At 35.9% G+C, this 25,020-nt stretch overlaps 1 protein-coding gene across 7 annotated transcripts in view; it reads left to right on the top strand.

Moving 5' to 3' along the window:
- The window catches only part of LOC131042148 (TNF receptor-associated factor homolog 1a), a 58,817-nt gene extending 34,504 nt beyond the window's left edge, over positions 1-24,313 (top strand). For 2 of the 7 annotated variants that reach the window (XM_057975475.2, XM_057975473.2), the window contains exons 11-13: positions 21,572-22,062; positions 22,154-22,334; positions 22,506-24,313. In XM_057975475.2, the coding sequence (XP_057831458.2) occupies positions 21,572-22,062; positions 22,154-22,334; positions 22,506-24,236 (2,403 nt within the window). In that variant the 3' untranslated portion in view covers positions 24,237-24,313. Of the gene's footprint in view, positions 1-1,464; positions 1,492-10,838; positions 10,976-21,571; positions 22,063-22,153; positions 22,335-22,505 lie in introns of those variants that run through there. The other 5 variants (XM_057975474.2, XM_057975476.2, XR_009105127.2 and 2 more) reach the window with 5 other exon arrangements.
- Positions 24,314-25,020: the final 707 nt, after the last annotated feature.

The following is a 25,020-nucleotide window of genomic DNA, read 5'->3' as shown; positions in this document are numbered from 1 at the left end:
CCAATTATGGCTCCTTGACTTCAAATAGATTTGGTTTATCAACCTCTTAGATTTAATTACAATGATTTGATTATGTAGAACAAAGGTTCTACCTACCTCAAATCTCAGTTCAACCACATAAGTGTCTTTATCAATTATGACAAACTACAAAAATGTCATTATTGGCTTAACTACAGCTCAGTATAAAAGGAAAAATATTTCATTTCAAATCTTTATATTCGAGTTTGATATCATGGTTTTGATCGATTGCTACTATTAACTTGCAGTCTAAGGGATTGATACAACATATAATATGCTTAGGAGAAATAGAGACTGCAAAAGTTATTGAATCAGAACAATTCTTAGAAAGGTTAGATTTACTTTTGTATGCATGAGATTCTCTTAATTGCTCTATGGTAAGCAAACACTTATAGCTAACAGTCTATATGGCTGGCTGCAAATGTTTCCAATGCTATATTCAAATGCAAATAGTATTAATTCTACAGATTGATGTATATCTACTGCTATGAGGTCATATGAAAGCTCGACAGAGCATAGAAAGAAAGGTAATGTTTCATGCCTGTTTAGCTCGACAATGCAATAGAAGATAAGCCGATTTTTCTCGGCTAAGAGCTGTTCACTCACGAACCAGCTTTCGAATCTCGACATCTGCTATTCTGCTATTCTCTATTCTACTATCTTTTCAGCATTCCTTCCAAACAACATAATGAATGCTTTTTCCTGGAATCCGCTATACCATATGGTCGGATTCAAAAATAGATTAATTGATAGCACAATCAAGAGATAGTTATCTCTAATGCCACGGTTTCGCTTGACATTCAATGTTTCTTGCATTCCTAAATACCATGAATTCGATCACCTCCATCACTCGCAAGTAATGGATGCCTTGGCAAGTAACACCCAAGCTAGAGAATATGCTCGACAATTAAATATGCATTATATGGAGACTTCGTCTTTAAAAGCCGTTTCCATAATGTCTCCCTAGATTTAAATTTGTATTATTTAAAAATTAATTACATCAGTAATTATATAAATATGCATATATATGAATTGAGATACTCCCATGCTTGAGTTCATTTACATATATCAATTTAAATTATAAATGTTAGTATTCAGTACTACACACACACACACACACATAGGGGAGACGATCTTGACCTGACCGTCTGGTAAACAAGGTCTCGACACTAACAATAATACATTGACTCTATCCTACCAAATCTAGGGCAACCAGCCAAACCCTAAAATGTTACTTATCTCAACAATCTTGGCAATGATGGCAACTTTGACCATTTCCCATGTTTTTGCCCCTCCTTGATGATGCTCTCCCTCCCTTCCTTGAGGGTGATGGAATTTCTTGCATCCATTTATACACATGAAAGTAGTTAGACATAATCTTTTTACTGTTCAAAGTATTTACACATAATCTTTTTACTATGTATGCTCTACATGTACTGGAAACAGGGGGATGGATAGAGGACAGCTGGAGATCCCCGAGACAGCTGGGGATGTGTTAGGCGTCTCGTGACTGTCTTAGGGACAGCCTGCCATCCCCTAACCTGCGCAAGCATTTATCAATTCTATCAGATTTCCACAATCCATGATAATTAAGTAAACAGCTTCAGGATTTGATCGTGTGCAAGTTTTTAAGCATTTATCATTTAATAAAAAGGTTGAATATTTCTGTCAGTCTGTTATAAATTACAGGTGGGGCTTTATTTTGAAAGGGCACTTGCATCTCACAGGAGAGAAATTGTGTAAAACTTATGTGGATCATAATCGATCACAGTTGCTTGTATCTTTAAGGCATGTAATTGTGGAACATTAGACTTATCTTTTTTGAATTAAGCATATGGAATAAAATATTAGACCACATCATCTGTTTGGGGCATAATTAGAGATAAATATTTCTTCAACTCTCATGTGAACTTTCAAATCAACTCTAATGTTGTTTGATTGTATAATGCATATGACGAATTTGTGAAAGGCCTAAAAATAATCTTTTCTGAAAATGTATCCCCTGGTTCTCTGCTGTCTCCATCCTGGAAATATGGTGGAACATAATGTGTCAGGTGGGTGGCATCCTTTAATTGCATGTTTAAGGAATGAAATTGTGTAAAACTTATGTGGATTATAATCGATCACAGTTGCTTGTATCTTTAAGGCATGTAATTGTGGAACATTAGACTTAATCTTTTTTGAATTAAGCATATGGAATAAAATATTAGACCACATCATCTGTTTGGGGCATAATTAGAGATAAATATTTCTTCAACTCTCATGTGAACTTTCAATTCAACTCTAATGTTGTTTGATTGTATAATGCATATGACGAATTTGTGAATGGCCTAAAAATAATCTTATGTGGATTACAATCGATCACAGTTGCTTGTATCTTTAAGGCATGTAATTGTGGAACATTAGACTTATCTTTTTTGAATTAAGCATATGGAATAAAATATTAGACCATAGAAAATGTATCCCCCGGTTCTCTGCTGTCTCCATCCTGGAAATATGGTGGAACATAGTGTGTCAGGTGGGTGGCATCCTGTCTCCATTTCTTATTTGTTCATTCCAATCAAGCAACTCCAATCTGCCACTGTTCCTTTTAGAAGCTTGAAAAGTATTTATCAAGGTCAGTTTTTCCCTGTCACAGTTTGTAATGTCCCCATTTTGAAATAGGATTTAATAATAAATAATTATAGACATAAATAAATAAAAATATAATATAATATAATTAAATTGTAATTAAGTTAATGAATGGTCAAAAGGCATGGAATGAAGAGTCGTGACTCTCTAAAGCATGAGATACAAGAGAGAGGAGATCTTTTGAAAAGGGATAAGGAGGATGGAAGAAATGAATGAAGAATGGGAATCAAGGAAGGATTAATGGACGAAGAAAGGAATGGGAAGTAGGTAACGTTGTGTCTCTTTCAAAGGGCAGAAATTATGAAGGGTTGTACTATTTCAAAGGGTGCTAATTGTGAAAGGTTGTGTCTCTTGCCAAGGGGCAGGCATGATGAAGAGATGTAACCTCTCCCTCACATGAGAATATATAAAGGGAAGAAGGTTCATCTGATGTAGAGATGGAAGGGAGATCAATTTGGAGAATAATGTTATAGGATACCTCACTAGGTACACCACTTGAATTGGATGGCATGGGCCACATGAGACCAAGAAGGATGGTATATCTGCTCTTGGGCCTAGGGTAGAGGATCTCTAGGGCACCCTATCAAGTCACCTTATTCTAGCTTCCCTATGGTTGAATTTCTCCAATAAAGTAGAGATATCTTATGATTAAGTTAATGTTTCTAAACCTAGTAGGATTTTAGGGCAAAAACTAGGGCATTTATAAAAGGGGACAGGTACAAGGGAAACTGGCTTTGGAGTTAGAAGGGATGGACTTTTGGGGCATCCTATTGTAAATACACCTCAACCTTTTGTCATGGTGGATAACATACTAAGGAGTCTAATCATAGGAAGTGGAATTGGATGACATGATGAAGGGGAACGGTTACAGGACAATTCACTAGGTACACCACCTCATATTAATGGCACAAGCCACATGAGGCCAAGAGAGATGGTATATCTGCCCTTGGGCCTAGGGTAGAGGATCTCTGGGGCACCTTATCAAGTCACCTTATTCTAGCTTCCCTATGGTTGAATTTCTCCAATAAATTAGAGATATCTTATGATTAAGTCACCTTATTCTAGCAAAAGCTAGGGCATTTATAAAACAGGACATTACACAGTTTTGTCCCAAGCTCCACTGGTTCTAAAGGAAAGATATCTTCAATGCAACTTAGGAAACTTTCTCTGCTCTCCTGCACCTTACTATAAGTTTAAACACATAATATTGCCCATCTCCTTTATGATCATCTTTGGCATTTATAAAACAAAGGGCTGGTAGGTCAGTATCAATTAGACAATTGACTTCAAAAATATTGATTGATTGATCGAAGATAACCACTTTGATCATTTTCTTCTCGATCCGCTAGGTATTTCTCAACTAGTCTCATCCAAAGGCTACTTTACAGCTTTCCTTAGAAAAGCGGTATCAGACACAATAGATTGGCCACCATTTGACCCATGTATTAATATTTCAAGCTTTTAATCCTTTTAAAAGCTTGAAAAATATTTATCAAGATTAAAGCACATAGAGCGACCCCCTTAGACCTATCTACAATAGATTCAGGATCAAGATTTTTCACTCCCAAGATGTTGCCTCAACCAACTTTATCCATATAAATCATCTACGAATACAAGGTTTAGTTGGGGAGAAAACAGCTCTTACAGAAGATTTTAAAATATTTAGGCATCACTTCATAGCGCTTACTACTAAAAGTAAGTATGCTCAAATATTGAAAAATTAAATTCCAATAATTTTTTGCCACATTGTGTATAAGATTGTATGAGAAGTTAACCAACAGGTTTAGCCTGAGTGGTAGTAAGGGCTTCTTATCACAGTGATGACCCAGGATCTTCTGGCCAACTCTCAAGAAGCATGCAACAAGGTGTGCCAGGGAAATAGGTCTCCCATTCACGCCCTGGTATCATGGGGCATTTAAACCCATGTTTTATATCTCTCTCTCTCTCTTAAGATAGATTGTATCAAAAGTCATGGAAAATACGTTGAAATTTGAAACCCCTTCTTCCACAAACCAATTCTTAGGAGCCAGGTGCAATTGTGAGAGGGTAAAGAGTCTTGATGGTTTAGCAATAATCCACAAGGTCATATGCTTTGTGGCCCCAAGCGGCAGGAAAGAGATGTTGCCGAAATTGAATATCTTTTAAGGCATATCTTAGCATGTGCCAGAACATTAAAGAATTGTAACATTTGGATTTTTTGAAAATTGTGTAACATGGGTGAAGGAATGTGATGCAACACCAAAATTTTCAGTGCTAGTGAACATATCTCCTAAATATTTCTTCAATTGTTTTGGGATTTAGACTAGGTGACCTGTTACATTCTTATCTGCATATATTTGTGAGTGATACAATGGTTTCATAGAGTGAACTTCATGAGGATATACATCATCAAAGTGGTTATCCCAGTATTCCACTTGAAGTCTGTCCCAGAAGGTCCAGGTGGTGCCCTGGACATCCCAGGGTCGTAGGAACTTGGAGGGATCTTCCCCTTTTGGAGAACTGGACAGACTGTTATATTTGGTGCATAAAAATATTGAAAGGTAACTTTTAATGGAAAGCAATGTTAAAAAACCCTAATAATGTAACAGGGGGAGGATTGCCATTGGAAATTCACCATATAGCTTTTACTTTCTAAAATCTTGGCTGCTTTTAGTTTGTTTAGATAGTCATCCTGTTAATCCCCAAAATTCAGTAAAATTTTGTCATCCTTGAAAGTTGAAACCATATCCTCAGGCCCCACATTCCTCTATCCCACAAAGTCAGGTCAGGATGGACAATTAAAAGAAGGAACTTGAAATCTTTATTTATGACCTTGGCAGGTAGTGTGAGAGCGTTTCAAACAAAAGGGGTATCAAATATTGTTTAGTAAAGCTCTTGGGATACCTTTTCTTCCTTATCTTCTTTTGACTCCCAAGCGGTTCAAGCCATTTGTGGGAATTTTTTCTTCTGTGTTGAAGGATTCATGTGAGTGTTGATTTTTTCAAGGACAACAAAGTTGAAGCTGATCTGCTTGTCGGTTATGATGTCAGATAACACAGATTATTGCTTGGTGTTTGTCACTTAACACAAAGAGATAATTGCTTTGATGTGGTTGAGGGTATTGAGGACATTGTAATGATGACATTGTGAAATATGATGACCTTAAACTTCTTTTGACCTTTCCTTTTTTGGGCTTTTGAGGCAATTTTAAACAATTTGAGTTTTTTGCTATTAGGTATTTCTATTGGTCCTTCCGTGTACCCAGTTTTTTGAGATTTCTTATGGAGAAACTCGAGGAAAGAGCACTTGGAAGTTTTCTCAAGAAACCTAAATGATTGAAGAGATATGGTACAGAGAAACTTGAGGCCTTCTGAATTCACCTGAACAGTTTTTTGAAGAGCATATCATTTACAATGGAATTAGGAATGATGTTTGCTTATTATTCTTGAATGTTGAACTTAAATGACAAAGTGATGGCTTGTTGGGAGACAAGCATTAAGTAAATTGATTCATACAAACCTTTATGTGTAGGACTCGTCCCATCATCACTTGGCATAATGACCTTAATGTTTTCAGATGATGGAATTTTTTGGCTGGAGGAGCGCTTTTAACCATGGTTTTTGAATTATAAAGGCTTTCACGGATGGGTGAATTTACAGCTGTTTTCAGATGCTAAGAACTTGTTACAGAATCTCAGGTTTGGATGACAATTTTTAAGCTTTCATTCCTTAAACATTAAAGGAATCTCAAATAAGATAACAGTAAATTTTACAGAAGGGAATGCCAAAAGTTAAAACAATCTCTGCCCAATGATATCCACAAAAAAATGCTAAAAGAGATGTTGAGCTTGGTGGAGTCCAGCAAATATATTGTGGTAATTCCTGTACTTGTGGAAGGCTGCAAAAAGGAAAATCAGTCTATATTAGCTTATATGAATTTTGGTGGACCATTTATCTTCCTCTTCATGCTGTATTTGCTTGGCAAAAGCAAAGATCATTGTGAAGCAGAATCACTAAAGTAGGTGGAGTACATAGATTCCGGGATAATCGCAACATGATTTTCTATTGTAATTAATTAATTAGTCATTTTCAATGACTAATTAGTTTTTTTAAAATTGCCAACATGACACTTTTTTGGATATTTTTTAAATCACCTTGAATTTTAATAAATTAATCATTTATTAATTCTTCTCCTCACAGGGTGGAACAACTACATGTGTGTGTGTGTGTGTGTGTAAAATAGGTCATTCAAAAAGTTCTTTTTGGCTAAACAGCAGTGTTCCATGGGGATGCATCCTCCCCAAAAATTGCATTTCTCGGATGTGGATTTTTTCGAGACTTGGGGGAAATATCCCCACGCCACTGCCTTGGAGATGCCACTGGGATGTTTGGGGGCTCCCAAGAGTCTCTTGCAGCCGAATGGCCAAAAAGGCGATTTTTTAAAAAACTCAATTTTTGTTGAGCCTTACTTAATGCTGAACTCTAATGGCCTATGGGTGGTACCTAAATCCCACAAGCCATATAAAACACCCTCAAATCTCTACTCATAAAAACAAATCAACAAAAAGCTGATAAGTGTGAGTTTGAGAGAGAGCTGCAAGTGCAAGTTGAAAGAGTGAGAGTGAAATGCAAGCGGACTTCACTCCATTTTGTTATTTTAAACATTTGTAATCATCATCGTACTCATTGTAATCATCATTATGAAATTGAATATAATATAAATTTTGAATTTGACATTTTCATTGTTCAATGTTAAAATTTTAATGCTTACTAAAATGTTTAGTATTTTCTAAGTTTTACTAGTTTGCCAAAGTTTCATTTGTAATTTTTATACATCTTTATAACTATTTTGTCAACTACTATATGTATTTCATTGCTGCCCCCCTATCATCCTTCCACCGTTCCCAAACTTAGGCCCTTGGTCCCCTGTCCCTGAAACCTGTTCCCACATCCCTCCATCTTTAAAAATTATTGCTCAAAATAATTGGATAATCTATTAAAAAATATACAAGCGTATATATAGAGATTACAAGATGACGTTCTAAATTAAGAACAAGTTGTTTAAAGTGAACTACTAAAAAGCTAAACGTTAAATAAAGTTTAAAAGCTAATTAACTAAAAAGGTAAATGACCATTAAACAAGGAACTAAATATAGGTGACTAAAATATAATTAAATATTCTAATACCCTCCCTTAATGGTCATTCTATCTACTAACTACCCTACAGACAACACTGCAGGTCTTTTGATCACAAATGGAAAGAACACTCTGTTGCAGAGACCCTCCCTGGATCTGCAACGTGTCAATGACCAAGAATACCAGAATCCATCCAACCTGATGTTGGGTAACCAAACTGAAACTTGAAACCATGATTTTGAGGAAAAATTGGCAAACCCTCCAAAACTGAAGATACAAATCATCATTTTTGTGGAAAAAATGGTAAAAAACCGTAAATCGATTTTTGAGGAAAAAATCGAACAAAACCTTGAAACTTCGCATGGCAAGACCCAGAACATCACGTGGTAAGGAACCAACATCACGTGGTAAAATACCAGACATCACGTGATAAAACCATGATTTTTGAGGAAAAAATCAAGCAAAACCCTCCCATGATTTTTTATGGCAAAAAATCAGAAAACCCCAAAAAGTAATTTTTGTGGAAAAATTAATAAAACCCAAAAATATTTTTTTAGGAAAAATTTATCAAAACCCATAAATAATTAATAAAGCCCAAAATATTTTTTTAGGAAAAATATATTAAAATCCCAGAAAACAGGGGTCGGAAAGCCATTGCAGTAAAAAACGCAGAAAAATTCAGACCCGACACGCATAGACAAAACACGGAAAAGGTGCCAAAAAGAATGCAAAGCGTAGAAAACCCGGCATAGAGGCATTGCGAAAAATACCAATTCCGCCCAAAAAAATCATACAAATAGAATGGCGCCAAAAACGCGATGTAAACACTGCAAAAAAAAAAACGCCGAAGAATACCCACAAAAATTGCGGGCAAAAAACCGTGAAAATAATACAGCAGAACCAGAGTGGTCGTACAGGATGAAACATCTGACAGAAAAAAACGTCGCTGCAGACGAAATCCCGCGAAACAGAATAACGCGGAAAAAAATTCCCCCTGCCAAAAAAAAATTTCTTCTAGAAAATCGCAAGCAGAGGCACAAAAGAACGGCGCCATCTGTCACGTTCCCTTGGAGGGCCGAAAATTGCAAAAACTCCGCCAAAAAAACAAACGTGATTTCTGGAAAGGAAAAACAGGACCTCCAAAAAAAAAAACTTTAGAAAAATTTCACTAAAAATTTTCAATAAGAAATTATTTTAGAATTATAAATTTTCCAAAAATTTTTAAATCCCGCTCTGATACCATGAAAAATTATTACTCAAAATAATTGGATAATCTACTTTAAAAATATACAAGCGTATATATAAAGAATACAAGACGACGCTCTAAATTAAGAACAAGCCGTTTAAAGTGGACTACTAAAAAGCTAAACGCTAAATAAAGCTTAAAAGCTAATTAACTAAAAAGCTAAATGACCATTAAACAAGGAACTAAATATAGGTGACTAAAATATAATTAAATATTCTAATACATCCTGCAACCCGTTCTCGCACCCCTGCAGCAGAGAACTCCGTGAAACTATGTTAAACAGTAGCAGACTGTGGAAGCTTGAAGACATTAAAAATCTGATCTCTGGATGAGCAGGATTTGACATGACACTAGCCAGCAACTCCAGTTTTCACTTTAACTTCTGCTCTTGCAAATTTGGTTTTATTCCATATTCCAAATTCATCTATTATGGCATCAGTACCTCCAGTTCTCTGTTAGTCATACCATTTATTGCACGCTTCTTGGTTAGGGCATGCATACACTGAATGTTACAAGAGATGATCTTCATTAGTTTGCTTTTGTGGTTATTGCTATTATTGAGCACTTCTGCCAGGAGGGTTTGGGATCCAATCACCTTTTTAACTATTTGGCTTCTGCAGTTATATGTGCATATTTTCACTCCCTCTTTTGGTCTGTCCTGTATCTGTCTGTCTTTTCTAATTGCTTCAGGGTATGATAACAGTTTCTCTTGCCAGCCACATTCATTAATTTTTCCTGCATTCTCTTCTAGGTCTGGTTGCTGCGTGATGTCCACAAATTGGAATAGTCCTGTTTTTGCCCAAAATTATCAATTCCAACAATATAATTCATTTCACCAATAGTTCTAAAGTTAACTCATTTAAAAGTTTTTGAGATTGAGAGCAAATGAACAATTAACATTATATGAAATGATAAATAAGTTTGATACTAGAACCTAAACCCTAGCTTATTCCTTGTAACCAACCTTAGTAGAGTTTGGAGAGGAAAACCATGAAAGGGCACCTGGAGACTGTTCAGCCCAATTAAGCCCAAGAACACGGAGCATTCAACTAAGACAACTTGCCCCTTAGCCCACAAATGGCAGGAACATCCAACTAAGGCAATTCTATCCACTTGGCCTCCTTAATTCGAGGGAATCAGTCTACTACCTCTACCTAACATATTTCCTTTCATTACTTGTGGGGATAAGGAATAGATTAACTCATTAATTAAAGAAACATAATAGATTGACAAAGCTTATTAATATCTTGGGTAAAGATTTATTAAAGAGTATAGATGTATAATAACATTTATCCACATTGCATACCAAATACTATTTAATTCACAAGTCTTTTGTTTTGCCTGAATCTCAATATCTTATATCCAATCTGATCTGATCCCTCAATGCAATTGGTGGTCTGCCATATATATATCCTCAAGAAAGGACGGATAGTCATAACCTTTGCCAAGGATACCCCTTCCCAAAATAGGCGTCTCTTGTAAGCCATCTGTTGCCTTTTCATTAATAAATCACTGCTGTTTAATGATTTATTGATTTGTGTTTATGTTAATAACCGATACCTTTTGACTTGCTATCGCTGCCATCCACTTGATTCCTTTGCTATAAACGGTGATACTCTTGCTGTGTAAATGGTGAGGGATTAGTGCCTATCCATTGTGGCTCTAGAAATGGTTTTGTTTACTGATTTTGTTAAGACTCAAGAGTTCGCCGACCAAGGGAATGAGTTATTAGTCCCTTTGAATGGTTGCTGGTTTGAATATTAGATTGTTGTGACGTCTTAAGACAATGTTCTGCATGCCCGAACTTATTTTACTTTCTTTAATGGCAGGGGCATGACGTGCTGCTCAGCAATGGCCTCCATACCCTGTTTCTGTGTCTCTTTTTATTCCAAATCCTCTGGTCATTCTTCTGAGTGCTTACTTTGCTCCAAATCTTTTGCGAATACTTAATATGCTGCCTATAAAGGTATTTTAATCCATTACTTCTTTTTTCTCATCTCAATAATTCACTGCTTGTCACATGTGATTTCTTTGGAATCCAACTCTGAGATCTCATTACTTTCATTCATTGTCGTTGCGCTTTGGTTGCACTAACTTTTCAGTTGTGCTTTGGTTGCTCAACTAACTTTTCATAACTCAGTTTTTATGGTATGCTTTTTCTTGGTTCATAAAAACCTTCTTTATTGTTTGGGTCTTGATTTATGTTGGGCCCAGGAGCTTATGGTTTTTCATCTAATGGACACTCACTTGTTAGATGTCTGCTTTGATGCCACACCCTGCATGGGAAAGGGGTGCATTCTTGCATGCCAACATATATTTATGCATAAATTGATGCTCCTTTTTTAAAATTTGATGTGGAAACAAAAACATATTACACCATCTTGAAACTTAATTCAAAGTTTGTGTGGAAAAGCATACAATTATATCCTAGAGTGAGGCCTTAAATGACATCTCGGAAATTGTAAATCCAATATACTGATCTGGCATTAGGAGACTCACTTTATATCTGACTAATTTGCCAAGACAACTATCAAGTACCTGGTGCATGATTGGATTTTGTAGTCTCTGTACATTTTCCTGTTTTCCTTGACCCATTTGTAGAGTTATTTGGCAAATAGTTGTATTTTGCCCATACAGATGTGATCCTTGGATGGCATATCCTCATTGATTTTAAACTTTAAATGTAGTGCCCTAACGTGTCACAAAAAGGTCCACTTCTATAAATAAGCAGGATATTTCCTGGTATATCTCTTCATCTTTGACTGATTTGTTAATACAACTACTAACTACCCTTGGGAATGATTGGACTTTATAGTCTCCCTAGATTTTCTAGTTTTTATTGGCCTCCTACTAAATTTCTTCAACAAATGGTTGCATGCCTTGAAACCTATATATCAAACCTCTAGAGACAGGGTTGTGGAAATTATGTTCCAACTTTTACCAGTCTCTCCCAGTTTATGGGATGAAGTTTTGGGGACAGTTAATCTTAATAATAATAATGTAATGTCCCCTACTAGGATGCTGCCTGTATAATTAACATACATCATATGCCTTAAATCAGAACACTAAACTAGAGAACAATTAGCATTCATAATACACTTGATAGTCACTATACTGAAGTCCCAATCCTTCCTTCTTTCCTAATCATCAACTATAATGGAGGATGGGGAATTACTTGTTAGGGCGCCAGGAAACCCATTCTCCACAAATAGGCCCAAGGGTTTCAGGAACACCCGTCCATACCACCTATTTTGGGAGGTATTACAACCACCTTCCCTAACAAAACCAACCTATCCTTATGAGGAGCAATAGAGAATGATCAAGGATTAGGCTGAGTATACTATTCTCTCATATATTATGAATATATATGTAAACAAATGAAATTAAGCATAATTGTTATATAAATCTGATTAACAAATATAAATCTTATTATTTCTCTTATGTTTATATAAGAATAAGTGTAACAGTTTATGCTATAGGCTGTATATCTGTCCTTCATTCCTAATAGAACTTAAATATAATATTCTGTAATAAGCATTTAGTTTATAGTAGAGATACAGCATACCAATCTGCTGTCACAACAATGATTGCAGTAATATAGATGATCTGCCAGTAATTAATACTCTGTTCCTTTGATGCTATCTCATATTCATACCAAAATACTCAGACCAGTATATATATATGTATACTGCTGTCTTAGTTTGATACTGCTGAGACTTGGTGTCTATCCCTTTCTTTTAACCGTCAATGTATTTTCTTCTCTCCTGTTCAATTTATATCCTCCTCTCCCTTATGAAGGGGTACGTCCCTTTTAAGAGGGATACCTTTATTGAGAGTCAACACATACTCTTTATTAAGAGTTACACTCCTCAATAAGGACAAGCAAATTTGATTAATTCATGCTTCTTCTTTATAATCAGTGGCCTGCTGCTAGCATAATCTATTCTTGCCTATCGATTTGATTAAGCATGGTATTAAATAATGTTTTTTGTTGTTAACAATTTCTCCCTGTTATGGATTGCTGTTTTATAATTAATGAGATGGCTGATTTTGTAGACGACGTAATACTGCCTCAAGGGATCTTGAATATTTATTAACTGCTGCTTATAACTTATGTTCTAATCCTTGCTGCTCTAAATCAATGATCGCTGCCTCTATTTATATATACAAATTGTTTTATTAAGAGGGAAGTCGGCCAGGGTTCTTTTTCATATTAATTCTGTTTATCTAATTGGTGATCTTCTTACCCAGGTTGGCCTGAACGCCCTTATTTGAACTTCTATTCTGTTGCATTCGTCTTATCAAAACCCTGGGTCGGCTTCTTAAGAGATTAAATCCAGGTCGGCCGTAGGTTTAGTGCTATTTATGTATTTATAAGATCCCAATCTTAGATGGGGCATTAAAAATAATAACAGCCACCATAATTTGTACAAAATGGTACAAAATTAAATACCAAATTGAGAACATAGCTGATAATTGATAATTCAATGTCAATTGCCAAGTTATTTATGAATTAAAACGGTTTATATCAGAGATGCACTACACATAATTGAGATTCACTTGGCATACAAAACATTAAAGTAAAATCAATTACTCGGGATTTAAATGGGGAAAACTATTGAAAAAACACTGTTTTCCACCTGGTGCAACACAACTAATTTTATTTTTTGTTCTTCAAAATTAGAGTAGGGGTCTGGGGATTTCGGTCCCCAGCAGAGTTGAAATATTCTCTCCTACGCCCTTCAGAAACTTATGCAATATATGTTTGTTTATTTTAAAGAAATTGATAACAGCAGTAATTATTTGAATTTCAACTCCAAACTAATAAGAAGCGACATTGAATAACAAGTTTTTTTTATTGAAATTCTGAAAATTTGGTTCATAGACTGGATTTTTTCAATAATCGAATTTATAGATCACACATACCAATCAATAAGCCTGATTTGCTGTCAAAGGAATAATTTGTAGACCATAAACTGGAAGCTTTTTGGTGTCCAAAACCTCAAGGAGCTGCGATTTTCATATAGGGGTGCTGCGATATGTATTCTGGCCGCCTGTTTGTGATCTGGTTGAAGAAAAGGCTCTGTATCAATTGTAGATCGCTGTATGGAACCCACAAACTGCTTCAGTCTGAAATAAGCTCTCTCAGATTGCCAAAAGACCACCAAGGATTCCAGCGATAGGTATTTTTGATGAGATTACTGCTTCCAAACTAGAGTAGAATGCCGTTGCAGATCTGGGGCTACGTCGAGAACTGCTAAGATAGGGTTTCCGTCATGTTTCTTTGCTTAAACTCGCAGAGAATGAAAATCCAAATGAAAGAGTTGAATGAATGATCCTTTCTTCAAGCATTGACCCCCCTTAAATATTAACTTCAGCATCACCAATAAAGCTATCGATTCATCTAGAAGTCTCAACATTGGTGACTTAGGCAATAAATACAAGGTTTACAATAATTATTAAATGACCCCCATGTAATTTTGCCTAGAAGAAATGAAGTCATAACGTAATATGGCCCCATTGTTAAAACTTATTAAATAATTAGATAAATTTGCACTCAAACTTTAGCTTTTTGGGCTCATTCTTCAATTTTCCACTTATTCCCTCTTATTCATTTAATTTTTCCTAACCCCGGGAATGAAGAAGGCTAGAAAACTCATCTTCAATTATTGACATTCGGAAAGGGGCATTACAAGAGTTGAGGGGCAAAACTCCTTACAGGGTCTGGGACAAAGCCCAATTTAAAGCCCTAAAAGCTGCAAGGATCTTCAGATGCTTTCTGTTTATGGGTGTGCAAATGTCTGAGTTGTGGGGGCTTTTAGCGATAGAGTAGGGGGACTTGTGGGCTCTCCATAAAGGTCAGTGTTTTAATTTTTTTTGGAAGTCTTTTATATTGCTTTTGTACCTTGGTCTTCCTCCTTTTTTCCTCTTCCTGTTTGCTTACAAAAATAAACTGTAACAATGCAAATGACAAATGATGAAAATACAAAAATGAATGTAGGCTAGGGTTTTGGGAATTGAATTATAATATTTTATGTTGGAGGCGTTGTGGGTGCCCCATAAAGAGTTATAAGGGAAACGTTTCTGGAGACTTCGTCAAACGTTTGGACACTCAGCGTGAAGTTTCCTGCTGTCTCCTGCTGTCTCCTGCTGCAAATGGATGTGGGATAGACATGGGACAAACGGCAAACCATAATATTTTAATTTTGACTGATTTTCCTAAAAACAATAATTCAAATGATATAATATTTATAATATTGATTAATACTTTAATGTAATATTTAAATATGATATAATACTTTTATGTAATTTTTTTAATCTGATATAATGTTTTAAATTGATTAATATAATAATATATGTTTATGAATTTAGTTTCTATTTTTAGGCTATATATATATGGTTTCAAAATTCTATGTTAAACTAAGTTTATTCTTTATTTATTATTTTTAGGCACAATAAAATAAGAACAATAAACATCTCCCAATGTTAAACTTTACCAATGTTCTTGTTTTCAAAGTTCTAAACTTCTGTCATGATATTGTTTTGAAGTGATTAAATTATATTAAAAAAAATTGGCATCTCCAAGTACTCCGTCTCCTATTTTTTGAAAATTAGCTGTACCAGTGCCTGTACCAGTCTCCAAAGTCTCCAAGTACCCTGTCTCTTGGTAACCTTGGTTATAAGCTTTTGTGTCTTTTGTTTCAAGTGTTTTTCTCATGAAAACTGGACTTTGATGGGCAGAGGACATCCAGACATCCCTGGGACATCACAGCGACACTGGACAGCAGGTCTCCCAAAAAGTTTCAGCAGAAGGGGGATGCCCTGGGGCCTGGGGACGTTCCCCAAACATTCCTGGATATGCTGACTTTTACATATCCAGCTTCAATACTGTGGATCATCTTCCACGGTCTTTAAACATGGCTTTAAAAGTTTTTGGACCTGTGCCATTTTCTCTTTCTCTGCCACCATTATTGGTGCCATTGCCACATTTTGTCGTCTCTGAGATTTCTCCCATTAATGTACATCAGAAAGAACGTCATGGAGAGTCTGTTTGTCCCACTCCATTGTACTGTAGGTAGTTTCAGAAACTTCTTACCTTCTCAGCCTTGCTATACATGCACCCAAATCTTGGCAGAGCTCACAGAATAATGATGATATTTTCATTTCATAAAATGTTAAAATTGATTGCTCAAAATAATCAGATTAATTATTCAACAATATACAACTGAGATTACAAGACGACGTTCTAAATTGAAAACTAGTCGTTTTAAGTGAAAACTAAAAAGCTAAAAAGCTTAAAACTAAAAAGTAAACTATGCATTCTTATAAAAGAAGCATTAGCTGACTAATGACTAACTAAATGACCATTAATAGAACCACAAAAGAAGGTAATTGACTAAAATAATTAATTATTCTAATACCCTCCCTTAATGGTCATTGTATCAACTAAGTACCTGACAAAAGACACTGCAGATCTTTTGATCACAAATGCAATGCAAAGAACACTCTGCTGCTACGAAGACCTTCCCAAAATCTGCAAAGTGTTAATGACCAAGAATAGCTGATTCTGGATGACTGATGTAACCCTCACATGTGAATTATAGAACTGGCACACGCGAAATACAGAAGCCCGAGACATGATTTTGAGGAAAAATCCTGAAACCCTTTTGCAGAAGAGTACTGAGCACTGTTTGCTGCAGCAACTCCAAAACAGACAGATTGCAAGATACCATGGTTGCAGAGGTTCGCCCCGACAACTCCATGTGCGACCCAAACTTGACTGCAACAAAGCACAATATTTGAGGAAAAAAACTGTCAAACCTTGAGAACTTTGCGAATCACAAAATCTCACTCGAACTTCGCGTATTACAGATGATTTTTGAGGAAAAAATTGAAAAAACCCTGAACAATTTGTGAGGAAAATATCGTGAAACCCTGCAAATGTCGCACAGCAAACACCAAACATCACGTAGCAAAGCCCTGATTTGTGAGGAAAAAATCAAGCAAAACCTTCCCATGATTTTTTGTGGAAAAAATCAGAGAACCGACACAATTTTTTAGGGAAAAATCGTGAAAACCCTGGGACCTGTAGGACAAGAGGTCTAACCTAAATCAATCTGATCAAGGCAACGATATTCAAATATCGTTAACATGTGCTGTTTCCAGGTGTTGTTGCAGCTGTTGAACTTCTGATTGTGTTCCAACCTAAGTGACCGAATCGGAATCGGGTACGTGGGTACGGTATGTCGGTAGGACAAAATTATTTTGAGGGGGTTGGGTACGTTTGGGTACGTTTGGGTATGTCTGTATAAAAAACATATAAAAATCATAAATATGTACATTAAAATTTTAAAATAAACTATTTTATATATAATATATCTCATTATTAAAAATTAAATATATGAATTATAAATTAATTATTAAATATATATCTTATTAATTCTATATTATTTTAAATTTATAATCTTATCATATAACTATTAATATATAGTTTACCGGACAATTTATTAATATAATGTACGATACCTTTTAAAAATCTATCTTATATATTCCATTATTAACTGTGAAGATTCCTAACGCATTCGGATTTTGTCATGGTTATAATTTCGGTCTGAAACATTATCGTTCAGGCAGACTATATTCGTCTAAAACATTTCCGTTCAGGCAGAGAATATAGTTTGGACGCAGCTATCTGGAATCAGCTATCTGGCAAAATTCCTTGACACTGTTTCCTCTGTTTTTATAAGCTCTGCAACCTGGAATTCATGGCTTCCATGACTGTTATTATGGCCTTGGTGAAGAATCCCATCGATGAGGAATATGATCTTAGTCGCTTGCAGCTTAAAGCTATCATGCCGGCCACTGCTCCTCTCGCCCCCGACCTGCAAAGAGCTTTCCATGAAAAATTCCCTGGCGTTGAGCTGAGCCAGCATATGGAAATAGCCGTCATGCCCTTGGACTCGAGTTTGGGAAACGCATTTATTGTTTTTCGGGAGTAAAAAAATTTCTGTTTAGGGTTTTCAGAGGTCGTAAAGTGGGCAAAACTGAATCAATGAATCCTGGTCGTATTTTCACCGATTCCAAGCCGCCTTCGATTCTGAGACATTTCGTACCTGAAATTGGCCTTATTTTCCCACGATTTGGTAACTTAGGTTCCAACATGATGTTGGTCAAAAATGCCATCATGGAAACCGAGGTTGAACGTGGTCAACCAAGTGAAGGCAGGAGACAGAAGAAGCTGATTAAAAATCAGGATAGAAGCAGCTGCGCAAAAGATCTGAAACCTTGGAGTAGAATTTGAGGCACAAATCCCAATGCACGAGTTTCAAGGTTTGTTGAAAAATTTAGAAATTAAATTTTTTTGCAAATTTAAAACTGGAAATTTTTCTGAAAAAAATCAGAAAAATAATATTATGCAGAAAATAATGTTTTAAAAAAAAAAACAGTAAAAAGGACGGATTTTTTTTTTGATAAAAAAACGTTGAAAAAGAATAAGGAAAAAATCCTAGTAGCCAACTGGTTGAAACCCTAGCTGCCACTGTTGCAGGCAGAATGCGGGCTTGATGAGGCCAGAGACAAATTGAGGGTTTCTAGAAACCCTGACGCACAAGATTGCACAAATAAAAACGAAACCCTTCACAAAAATTGCACAAATAAAAACTGAAACCCTTCACAAAAATCGCGATCGCACAAATAAAAACTGAAACCCTTCACAAAAATCGAGATCGCATAAATAAAAACTGAAACCCTTCACAAAAATCGCGGGCAGAAAACTGCGGGAAAAAATGATGACGCCCGAGCTTGAAAATCGTGAAAAAAATCGCGGATTCGCGGGAAAACCCTAGCGCAGTTGAAGGAAATTGCGATGTTTGGGGAACAAAAAATCTGCAGGTCGCGGAAAAATCGTGTGGGAATAATAGACGCAGCCGCCATGAAAATCGCGTGCTAAATGCAGAAAACCAGTGTTGCAAAAATCACGAAATTCCATAGGAAAATAACAGACGTGGGCACAACAAACCGCCATCGGTAACACAATCTCAGGCCGAACAAAACAAATTTCGGCAGTCAATAAAATTGCGATGCCCTAAACGCGGCCGGAGCAGAAACTTCACACCGAAAAAGCCAGAAAATCTGCACAAAATCGTGAACTCACCCAAAAAACACAAACACGACTGCAAAAAAGTGAAATCTCTAGAAAAAAATCCCACGAACCAGAAACCCTCGAAACCTTCGAACAAAAGCCTTTGAAAAAGCAGAATCGTTTTTTTCATAAAAAAACAATTTAAAAAAAATCTGGAAAAAATTCCAGAAAGAAGTTGACAAATTTTTTAAAAAAAATTCGCCAAACTTTAAAGAATCCCATCGACCCACTCTGATACCAAGAAAAATTGATTGCTCAAAATAATCGGATTAATTATTCAACGATATACAACTGATATAAAGAGTTTACAAGACGACGTTCTAAATTAAGAACTAGTCGTTTTAAGTGAAAACTAAGAAGCTAAATAAAGCTGAAAAGCTTAAAACCAAAAAGCAAGCTATGCGTTCTTATAAAAGAAGCAATAGTTGACTAATGACTAAGTAAATGACCATTAATAGAACCACAAAAGAAGGTAACTAACTAAAAGAATTAATTATTCTAATAAAAATATCCAAAAATATGTAATAATTTGATTTTTTAATACAATTGACTTGGCCAGGAACTGAAAACTTCTGAGATAAAGGGATCTCAAGTCATCCTCAATATCAAATCAACTAACGTAGGAAAACTGTGCGAAAAATTGTAATTAGTCATGAGTAATCTCACTTGGAAGGTTAGGAATTCCAATCCAAATTGGATTACCGATTTTTTTCTGTACTCTGGCACACACCCTGAGGCACAAAGAATTGGCAAATAATGTGATTAAATCACAATTTTATCCATGCTGTTGTGATTAAACCTAAATTTTATCTGCAAAATCATGATTTGACATGAAATTAAAGAACTTTTTTTTTTTTTTGTATTTTACGAATTTTACAGTTCTACTTAATTCCCTGATTAAATTTTTGATTAATTGACGAAATTTTTATCTTTTAGAATGCTTAGTCAGTCCCAAGAAAGATTTTTGCTGCTACGTACCTAACAGAGCCTTATCCCACTATGTTCTGTTTTTATACTAACTGCAACTTTTAATAACCTTTTTGAACCAGTGATTTAATATTAAATTTTATTTGGCCAAATTCAAGCATGAATCTGAACCAAGAGAGCTATCTTCCCATAATGCTTGGTAAGCATGTAGCATTAAGAGGAACATTTTGATGCAAAGGCCAAATCGACAACTGATGATAAAATGATGCCCTCTTTAGTATCTCTTTCTTCTTCATCTTATTCTGCATACACACAAACAGAAGGAAGAAAATAGAAGATAATCAGATATATTTATTAATTTATGTTGCAATGACAGCAGCTTTTTCTTTTTAGTTTTTTTGGGTGCTGAACTCCAGCTTTTTTATTTGAATTTGGATGTGGTCTCTCCTCGGTCATCAGATACAACTGTAAGATGTTCCAGATATGGTTTAGGTATGCATCCTGCAGCTTCACAAATCAGGAGCAGACAAAATTGATAACTTTGCACTTGCTTAATGCAAACCATATATCTGTTACTGAGTATGGCTTTTCAGTTGCTTCTCTCCTCTAAGTTGGGCCACACAATGAAATTATAAAACATTTGGAAACGTTATTTTGCCCGTTAATGTTTTTGACACTGTTAACTGATATTGGCAATGACATGAAATGTATTCGGTTCAGAAGATTTCAGTTCTGGGCAAAGTCGAAGTGTTAAAAAACTTTCAGGCATTTAAGGGTGACTAGAAGGTTGGTGAATCGTTTTGGAAGTCTTTTTAATTTTAGCTTATATATTATTTTTGGGGTTGCATGTCATATCTTTCATTGAAGCAACATTTGTAGTTTGGCTGGTAGCCTAATGTTATCTTCAATGTTGGACTGGTGAAATTGCTGTGTGAATTGTTGTGGAAAGGAAGTGATGTTTATTTATTTATTTTAATTGCAAGTTAAGTAAAATGGAGTATTGTTTATTTATTTCCTTAAAGAGTTGATATAAGGAGGTCTTGTTTTCTATGCAAGCATTTTACTCTTAGATGTGCATGTACTTCAACTAGGTCAATGTTCACTTCTCTTTTATTTTGAAGTCTTTCAGAAGCTCCATTTGCCATATCAAGATAAGGCAAATGAAATATGATTTGTTCATTTATTCTTTTCTTTTAGAGTTCATATAGAGAGGCCTTTTTTTTCTATGCTTCACAGAGGTGAATGCATATAGAGATGTCTTGTTTTCTATGCAATATAGAGATGTCTTGTTTTGTTTAAGAAAAATGAAATATTTTTTGTTTGTTTTGTTCTTTTTGTTAAAGAGTTCATATAGAGATGTCTTGTTTTCTATGCAAACGTTGAACTCTTAGATGTGTTAGTACTTCAAAGAGGTTAATGTTTTGAATGATATTGAAAATATTGATTCTGAGTTCACCTCTTTAGGATTCTTATCCATTTTCATCAATATGTTAGCAGGCAAAACAAAGGCGAAGCACCCGCAAAGAAAAAGACAGAGTGAGGAATGATAATGGTGATATTAATGCCCAACACCAACACCACCAAGAAATCCTTTCTGTCATTAGAAATGTAGATGCAAGCTCCTCAAAGGGGTCTCCATTGCCTGTCCTGGAAATATTGGGCACTCCAGATGAAGGTGATTTGAGTGGATTGGATAAAACAGATAATGTCGTGGGTATAATTAGACTAGAAACAGAGGATGGGGATGTAAGCCGTGTAGATTGGGACAGGGATAGTTCAGAAATGCAGCAGGATATGGAAGCCAGCTTCAGTGGGTCTGTCTCTGTTTCAGTAGAAAGTGTTCGAATGGGCAGAAAACAGAGGCCTGCACTGGATGACAGCTCATCAACATGCTCAACAGATTCTCTTGCATCTGTTGCGATGAATAATGGCTCCTTCAAGGGCAATTCTTTATTCTCCAACAAGTGTGAATCATTGTCAACCAGGTAGGGGTGTTATAGTTTCGTATTGCATTTTATGATTTTTTTGACTGCAAGACATTTTAAACTAAATACAATCTAAATGTTTTTGGAACAGGGGAAAAAATAAAAGCAACAGTGAACGGTATGACACAACTAATGGCACCAGAGCTGGTGCTAATGTGGCTTCAATTTCTGCACTTGAAGTTAATAATAGTATTAGTAAATCCAACTCTAATGAAGAGGTACTTACGTTGAAACAACGTGTGCAGTGGCTTGAGCATAGAATAGTGGAGAAGGTATGGTTCACCATTACACTTGTTTTTTGAATTCTTGAGTGTTTACTTTGTAATATATTATATTTTGTCAGGCACAAGGATTTCCTGTCAGCTTGTTATTTGCTAAAGAAATTCTTATTGTGTTGTTTCCTTGGGATAACTTCTCACTAGTTAAACTGCACTATTTATCAGGATGATGAAATTACACTTTTGAAAAACAAGCTTAATTCTTACCAACATCAGATAGATTGTGACAAGCCCTCTAAGCAACAAGATATGACTGCAAATCACTGTCATACAAGAAATGCAGGGTTATCAAGCTTGAGAAGTGTGGATGATGATGAACATAAATCATCTTGTGTGCAGGCAGATGACTCAAGCTTGAAAGGTGGCAGCTCATGTAGTCCAGGAGAGCTTCAAGTTAAATGTTCTTTATCAAAAGATCTACCTGCTGAAAGTAGTAACATGGAAGGCAGCAATTTAACTCTTAAGAAGACTAATACACTGACACATTCTGTCTCATTCAAACAGCATTTGCAGAAGACAATGCCACCTAATAGTCGTAGCAGAGAAATTGATCAGCATGCAAAGTGTGCCACCACTGCTCCATTGCAAATTGAATCTGATGAAATGTTGCGGCCATCCAGTGCTCCTTTAATTCCGGCTGTTCCAAGATCGAATATTCCTGCTGCATTAACTTCATCTGTGCAATCGTTGGCACGCTCAGTTAGTGCAGCTGGAAGATTGGATGGCGGTGTTGATCCAATGCCATCTAGCAGCTCTTCATTATCCCGCAGTCCTTCTGTGAGCCCATCATACAGGAATGCTGCTGCTGGGAAAATGAAAGGAACTTCAAGTGGGCATTATCCTCCCGTGGCATCAAGTGTGGCACATACTGGTGTTTGTGTCACTCAAAGTCCTCCATCTTCGCTGTGCATGGTGTCCTCTCCTTCAAATCCTTATAAAGTTCATATATCTTGTCCAGAGTCATTGGGTCGTGTAAGGGAGGATGCATCCTCATCCTCATCAACGTGTATCCCTTCCCATATTTCCACACCACAGACTACTATGTTGAATGGATTTACAAAAGATCAGTCTCCAATCTGTGGAGTTGAGAAAAGTGCATCTCATATGGGATTCACCTTTGGCACAATTATGCCAGAACTGCTGCATAGAAATCGACCTCAGGAACTACAGGATGTTGATGTGACAATGTCAGGAGTAGAAGATCATCGCCAACAACAGCAAAGATTCTTGGAGCACTGTGTACATCAACAACAAAGGAAGTTACAGAGTCTTCAAATTAATCAATTTCAATCTGTGCAGGATAATCTTGGCATAAGATTTCCACAGTCATGTCCAGACGATCTTGCAAGCCAAGGATTATTCAAGAGTATGAATTCTCGAAATGTAACTAGACGTGCTGGTGCTGTGATGGGAGAAGACTTCCCACATTTAGACATGATTGACTATTTGCTTGATGAAGAACAAAGCCGGGGTAAGGTGGCACTCAGTACTAAACTCCAAAATCCGGGAGAGCAGATATTGAATGGGCAGTTTTATTTGCCAGGATTCCACGGTCCCAATATTGATCTTCATAACGGCAGTGGATTTGATAGATACATGCCTGAGGAAGATAGTACCTTGCAGATGGCTTGCCCGTCAGATTGGTGTAGTAGTGGACTAAGTGAGAGCATGCAAGTGCTTCCTCCTTATCCTCATTCTTCACCTAGTCAGTATTATGATCAGTATAGTGGTCAACTTGAAGAAGTTCCATCTCACAACTGGTCCATGTATAGTGCTGATATGCCTCCAAAAAGTTTCATAAACAATGGACATGGTCCTATTGCTTCTCCAATGGGGAATTCTATCCAAGGGCATCATTACTCAGCTGAATTTTCAAATGGTTATGCCTTTTATTAGATCCAATAATCGTCTTTGACAGATTGGATAAATTTTCAACTTATTTAAATTCATTGGTGACTACATATTTCTTCTTATTATTGTGTTGATTAATATTCTGCTTCTCAAATAATTTTTTTAAATCCCTAAAGAACATCAAGGAGCCGATGTTTGAAAATGATTTGTCGCATTATAACATGCAGTGTTTATTTTATCCAAAATATCTCAGAGAAGTGAAAAAGAGGGTTACAATGCAGAATTGGCTTTATTTGCTAATTGACTGAACATTTGGAAACGTCTATGATCAGTATGTGTCAATGGGTGTCATCAGCTTTAGAAATTATTCTGTAAAAACTACCACTAATGTTTTTTGGTTTTCTTTTCGTAAGTTAAATTTTCAATAGAGAAAAAATGTGGTTAAATATCTGTTTTGTGTTCATCCATTTCTCTTTCTTACAGTTTTAACTCCGATCGACATTTAGAAGTTTCTTTTGCTTTTTTCTTTTACGATTTTGTTCAATATTCATGCTAACTGTATAAATCGTATCAATATTATAAAAGAGCGATGTAGGGTATGTTTGTTTTCAATACTAATAAACATATGCTTCTCTTTTAAATGCACAACACCTAAAAACTTTGATACCTAAATTAAAGTTAGCCTATAAGACACATATATCGTAGCTTGAAATAAATTGGCATTTTATGTGCTCAATATATTTTCGGATCATTATGGGATGCTCCTGTGTTATATAATTAACAAATCATCTAGAGAGTTTGTCACTCTAAGTCTCCTCTTGTTTGGCTG

This window comes from Cryptomeria japonica, chromosome 9 (genome assembly GCF_030272615.1).
Source record: "Cryptomeria japonica chromosome 9, Sugi_1.0, whole genome shotgun sequence".
In the NCBI taxonomy this organism is placed as follows: Eukaryota; Viridiplantae; Streptophyta; class Pinopsida; order Cupressales; family Cupressaceae; genus Cryptomeria; species Cryptomeria japonica.
This window is presented reverse-complemented; position numbering and strand designations above follow the sequence as displayed.